This window comes from Rhagoletis pomonella, unplaced genomic scaffold (genome assembly GCF_013731165.1).
Source record: "Rhagoletis pomonella isolate Grant_MI unplaced genomic scaffold, Rhpom_1.0 Rhpom_scaffold_00011, whole genome shotgun sequence".
Taxonomy (NCBI): domain Eukaryota; kingdom Metazoa; phylum Arthropoda; class Insecta; order Diptera; family Tephritidae; genus Rhagoletis; species Rhagoletis pomonella.
In genome coordinates, this window is record NW_023458565.1 from 25,695,346 (window position 1) to 25,702,066 (window position 6,721).

The 6,721-nt window shown below is 38.0% G+C and overlaps 1 protein-coding gene across 1 annotated transcript in view; it reads right to left on the bottom strand.

Moving 5' to 3' along the window:
* The window catches only part of LOC118746948 (homeobox protein ceh-1-like), a 6,186-nt gene extending 685 nt beyond the window's left edge, over positions 1-5,501 (bottom strand). Inside the window, exon 1 of the mRNA XM_036480941.1 lies at positions 5,420-5,501. Within this exon, the coding sequence (XP_036336834.1) occupies positions 5,420-5,501 (82 nt within the window). The remainder of the gene's footprint in view (positions 1-5,419) is intronic.
* Between the last annotated feature and the right edge of the window lie 1,220 nt (positions 5,502-6,721).

The following is a 6,721-nucleotide window of genomic DNA, read 5'->3' on the forward strand; positions in this document are numbered from 1 at the left end:
ATACGCGCACTCATATCCATAACTTTGAGTTCGAGGGCAGGATCCGCCGCCATTGCTCTTCCTGTTTTTTTTTTTTCTTTTTTCTGTTTTCGCTTGGCATGGACATTTATAAACTTCACTGATGTAATATTTAGCTCTTGCCTTTTGTGGACGGGGATCTCTGGGCAATTATGTTGGCTTTTTGTTGTTGGCAGAACGATATAACTGTATATTAATTTGCTAACGAACATCATCATCTCTTTGAGGTAAAGAAAAAAAATGTATGCTGTTGGGGTTGTTTTGAGGTTTTATAGAAGAAATTATTGCGGCAAGAGAATAAAAAGAAAATAAAATCACAGCAAATATTTGATAGGGGATATGCTGCACAGGTGGAGGTGGTTGGAATTTTGCGCTGGAAAAAGAGGATGTAGTAGTATTGGCGTTTGCAATACGGGCACATGGATACTGCATACATTCATACTTATAAAGGTATACCTATACTTTAAAATTTGTATTTTATATTATTAATTTTATTGTGTTATACTAGGTTCACATATAAGTAGATTATCCTCATTTTCGAGCTTAACACCCTAATCTGTAATTATAACAAGAGATTAGCCATATAAAATTCGTCCCTTGTTAATCTGTAATTATAAAATAATCTCAGATTAAACCGATAACTTTTCGGTGTCCATCCAAGTTTTATCGATTGTTTTTGCAAAAAAGAGTAGAAATGCCAAATGTAAAAGTAAACAAAAATTTAAGCTAGCAAGGAAGAGGTTTGTAAAGGTATTTTTAATAAAATGTTAAGTTAAAATATATTTATATTGCTTATTATAGCATAAAAACGTGATCACGGTCGCACAGAGAAGAAACATAACTTTTCCTTGAGATGTGAGAATAACAAGCACAACAAATTTGACGGCTAATAATCTGAGATTTGCCTGTGTAAACGGGGTGATTAAAAAACGAGCTTTGATTGTGATAATATTGATATGTGAACATAGTTTTATAGAACTTCACTTAAAAAAATTGATTGTGTCTACAAGCAGGAATATATGACCCCTTGAAATTAAGTACTACAGCCCGTAAAATTATATAATATCAATATTATCTAAAAGTTTTTATGATATTTATTGTTGTACTAAAACTACACTATAGTATACAGATAAGTATGTATTAGGGTGGTCTTTAAAAACATCAACATCTAAATATCGTATGGTCCACCGCTTTATTCTGCTCTAAATGCAAAATATTAAACTAAAATTTCAAAATTTTCAACACATTTAAAAAAATTAAAAAATGTTTCCGAATTTTGGCGATTCGAAAAAAAATTATAAAAAAGTTTTCACAACCTGGCAGCGATTTCTAAAATTTAGAAGAAAATTTATTTTCGTGGATGTCGTTATTTGGTACGCAGAAACAAAATGAAGGTGTGCCCCATGATGTTTTTATTTAAATACCACCCTAGTATAAATGTATTTGTGTGTAAGTGTAATCAATTACCATAGCGTCCAATGAAAATATTTTTATTACTGACTACATCACGATCAACATTAGACAAGATAAAAAAAAGAAGAAACAAATGCACAGTGTTTCGACTATATCGACTGCTGAGTGGAAGATCGACCTATCTCGGCAACCAGTTCGAAAACGCCCTATCTCAAAAAACTTTTCAAAAACGTCCGATTTCAGAATTTGGTTCAAGAACGCCCTATTTCAGAATTCGTTTCAAAAACGCCCTATATCAGCACACTTTCTATACATTTTGAAGTGAGATAGGGCGTTTTTGAACCGAATTCTGAGATAGGGCGTTCTTCAACCAAATTCTGAGATAGAATATTTTTCAATAAAATTCTGAAATAGGGCGTTCTTGAAAACTTTTTTGAGATAGGGCGTTTTCGAACTGGCGGCCGAGATAGATCGATCTTCCACTCAGCAGTCGATATGGAGGCAGGTAGAAAAAAGTCTTGGTGACAAATGATTAAGCAAACTCGGTTGGGCTTAAGGAGGGAAAAGTAAAAGTCACAAATAAAAAATTTTCTTATAATTTATTTTTACAGAATTTTATATAGTTTTCTAATATATAATTGGAACTTTTCGCGCAACTTTGCAAATATGCCTATGTAAACTACCAGGGACGTGAACCGGTTTTGAACCGAACCGGTTTTGAACCGGAAAACCGCTTTTTTCTATTAATTAACTAATTTCCCCAAATGTTTGATCCGAACCGAAAACCGAACCACTTTCTTTAAAGGTTTAAAGGTTCGTTTCAACTAATTTTCAATAGATAAATGTACCCACTTTTTTTCTTTTTGCCAAACATGGTAATACCTACCACGTTTTTTTATTATGTGACAATATCAAATGTGAAGGCAGCCCATCTCACTTGACCCTTACCCTTGTGCGTTGTTGCACTTGACACTTGACACATAAATTTGCCCGTTATTTTTTTGTTTTTCGAACCGTTTAACCGAACCGAAACCCCGGTTCAAAGACCAAAAAAACCGCTTTGACGAACCAATCCAAAAGTGCAACAACGGTTCGAGCCGCTGAACCGAACCGACCAAATTTTTTATCCGGTTCACGTCCTTGTAAATTACATAATGTAATTTTAGATTTTATTAATTTTTGATTTTCAGCTTCTTTTCGCATAATTTCGCGAAAAGAAGTTTTCGAACAATGGAAAAATCACACCAAAGATTGGGAGAAAAGGGAATATTAATTTTAAAATATAACCTTTGTTTTCTGAGAGTGGAAATCCGGAAACAAAAATTTACCAAAATTCCATCACATTTAATGCCTTCTTCCCCCTCACCTCCACATTAAGCTTGCTACGACAGCTGCCTATCGAGTATTATTCCGAGGTGATTGGTGCTTACCTTCAGTTGGAGGGTCACACCATCCGGCTTAGGTTTAAGCTAGTTTTGTACCCTGTATTTCCTGGTGAAGAGTACCTGATCTCGTTTTTCGATATTAATACAAAGATGCATCTAACGTACTGCTTGGCCAATTTATGAGCTATTACTATGATAAAAATATCAATCGGACATTCAGTAAGTAGATCCTACTTCCATTTTCTCTAAATTCCTGTCTCTGTTAACCGCCTTGTTAGTCCTGTGCCTGTCCCACTGTGCCGAAACATTTCTGCAGCTCAACATACTGCTAATACAGTCCGAAACTAAGGGGTGGACCCCTTTAGTCGTAATTCCGTCTAAAATGGCTTGCATTTAGGCATTAATAAATGCCCCTGTTATGACGAGCAGGACCCCACTACGTATTCTCCGTTCTCTAGATCGGCCTCTATTCGTCTAGCAATATTGTGTAGAGCGGTATCTGCCGATTTTCCTTTCGTGTAAGCTCTCCGGGCTCTTTTAAAGAATCAATGTTAGGCCAATGGGTCTATAGTCCTTGGGGTATGGGAAAAAATATCGTCTAGACCTGGCGACTTATACTGCTGAAAGGAGCTTAATGCCCACTCCAATCGACATAGCGTCACAAGTTCGATTTAAAATGTGATGAATACAAAAAGTAATCATCTACTACACCGAAATTCCATACTAATACTCACTTAAATATATGAGTAAACCTAATTGTTTAAGGCCAGAGTACAATAATTTTAAAGTTGCAACTACTATAACTTTTAAGCTAAGTAGTTACCAGAATAAGGTACCTTTTAAGCTTCTACGCAAGCAATAAATTATACGGGCATGTGCTGAAAATCGTACGGCTTGAAATCCACACTGAGAAAAGATTCAACTAACTATAACTGCATAATGTAACTATAATCAAATCATGTGTTAGGTTAGGTTAGGTTGTCGCAGTCGTCTATAAGACACACTTAGGCTCACGGCCCATTGTGATGCCGCAAGTCCCAATCCCTGCTAAAACCATTTCGAACTTTGAACGAATTTTAGAAGATTCCTGTTTTTGACGCATCAAAATTCCTCCAAGTTGTCGAAGAATTGCCTACCGAGAGTAGAAAGTCTTCGTCTGGATAGAGCAGTGCACTGGCACAACAGGTGCGGAATCGTTTCCTCTTCCTCTTCATCTTGACAGCTTCTACAGAAGCCATGTAAACTTAGGCCTTGTCAATTAAGCAGTGCCCTGCTATGACAGATACTAATAATCCAATATTGGGCTTATTTAGACTCAGTAGTAGGCCAGTGCATTTGGCGCTGAGCACCGGCCACAATTGTTTGGCAGTTTTGCAGGTGATTTCGTCCTGCCACCTGTCGTTCGCTACTTTAGTAAACCTCTCGGAGATAAGTAGCCTACAAATTTGTAAGGGTATTCCTATTTCATCGTTTATATCCTCAAAAAGAAGTTTCGTGACAAGTCGCGCCAGTTCGTGGGCCTTACAATTCCCCTCTATGCTGCAGTGACCCGGACCCGGATGTCACTTTTGGGCGAAATGACTCAGCCATATCGTTAAGAGATGCGCGGCATTTCATGTCTACCATGGAGGTTTTCGACTGCTTCGTGAGGGACTCTATTGCCGCCTGGCTGCCAGTGAAGATATAGATATCAACTTGGGATATCATATCATATTTTACCGTTTCGTGGTCGTGTCGATTGCCATCAGTTCGGCCTGAAAAATGCTAAAGTGGTCCAGGAGACGAAAGCTGTGGGAGATTCCCAGTTGTTGGGAGTATACACCTCGTCCATCCCTTCCCTCGAGCTTTGAGCCATCTGTGTATACATGGATGGACTCTCCACTACTTACAACGTCATGGTTCCACTCTTCCCTTAAGGGTAGGAGGGTCGCGAATGCCGTAGTGGATGCAGGTTCCGGAAGTGCATAGTCCACCAATCCGGGAAGCTCCGGAAACTCCGTTAGTACTCTACCGTGACCATAACTGATATTTGACCACTTGTTTAGAATGTTCGTTCGAATTGCCGCACCACTTGCGGCGACTTGTTTGACATGTAGGTCCACCGGAAGAAAATTCAGTAGGCCATACAGTGCCTTGGATGGTGTTGTTCTCATCGCACCAGTTATGAGTGTGGAGGCAAGCCATTGAACCTTGTCCCTTTTTTTTTTGAAGTTTACGCCTTTCAAAAGGGTGTCCCACCATACCACTATACCGTGATAGTGGTATGGCCTAACCACCGTCGTGTATAGCCAGTGCATTATTTTGGGTTCCACCCGCCATTTTTTCCCTATTTTTCCCTGTTGCTTTGCGCACTCTATCTGCAACTTTGGGCCCCCAGTTTAGTTTCCTATCTACTATGAGACCTGGATATTTGAGCGCTTCCTTTATTGCGAGGGTATCGACCTCTAGAGTTATGTTCCCGAGATCAGGTATCTTGTGCTTCCTAGTGAACAGTACAAGATCTGTATTTTCAGGATTCACTGCCAGTCCTCGCCTGTTACACCACAGGGATAGATTGTTGAGGGATCTTTGGATCAGATCTGTTAATGTTGAGAGATGTTTACCCGAGATAGCTATTACAATATCATCGGCGTATGCAATTATCTGACCGCCAATATCTTCAAGTTCCCGAAGTTCATGCGTCATATGACTTCCAAATACTTCGCGTTAAAATAAAGATATGTGCATTGGTTGAAAATAAGTTTTATTTTTTATTTTTGGTGAATACAATTTGTGACCTTTTCTAGAGACTGACGTTGAGCTCGCGGTCTTCTGCGAAAGAACTTAATTCCTTGAGCGCTCTCTGAAGTATCCTACTTTTAATTCTACTTATTATAAATATGACCACTAGCTGCGGCCAACAAATGTGATTTTTCTCCTGTTACCTTAGCGGTGCGCGCTCATCACATTTTGCAATATTTATTATTTGAATTATATCCGTTTGCTAGTAGATACATTTTGTTTTTTTTTTTCGTAACCAGAAAACAAATTTCGCACACAATTCTGCCGAATGAGGTATTTCTGCCGAATGCGGCAGTCAGTAATGGGCTGATGAGTTCTGCATTTTCAGTCAATAGCTTAAACAAGATCAGCCACGGTTAGCGCCCACCAATATCTAGTATTTCATGTTTCCATATTAGTTTCAAGCGGCAATTTGGGGTATAGCAATACTTACTTACTCATACAACACACAAAAATTTCAAAAAAAAGGCCAAATAAATTTCCAATTAAAACTTGAATTGTTTGCTAAGCAAATAAATATCAATTTAGGTGCGTCTATGGAAGCGAACGGCAAAGGTGTATGCGAATCAAATCAACAACAACGCTGATCTAATTCATTTCGCCAAAGTGGTTGCAGTCAAATTAATTTTCGTTGCCACAAGCGCATATTGCCAAGCTTCTGGGTATGCGTATGCCATGGACAATGCTTTTGCCACAAATCTATGTACATATGTATGCATGTATATTTGTCCGTAGTTGCTGTATCTATTGCCGTAATAATTGTTTGCTTTTAATTAAATCGTTGGCCCTATGCAGCCGTAGTTAGCAAAACCTCGAAGCGAAAGCATTTTAAAATTTCAAAATGGAGCAATTATGCATCTTTTTGACGAAAATCAAAATAATCAAAATTTTTCGGTTTGGCAAATCACTGATAACACACACAAATGTGGTGGGAATAGTTGTGTTGGAGATACATATGTACATATGTATACATATGTGTATGCATAGTACACTTTCATTCATTTTGTGCATAAAAAAAAATATTTTTTCTACACATAAAACTTTCTTAAACGAATTGCGTATTCAGAAAACATACTCCCCCCCTTCTAGTGCAATAAAAACATCCTTCGAAAGACTAAATGTAT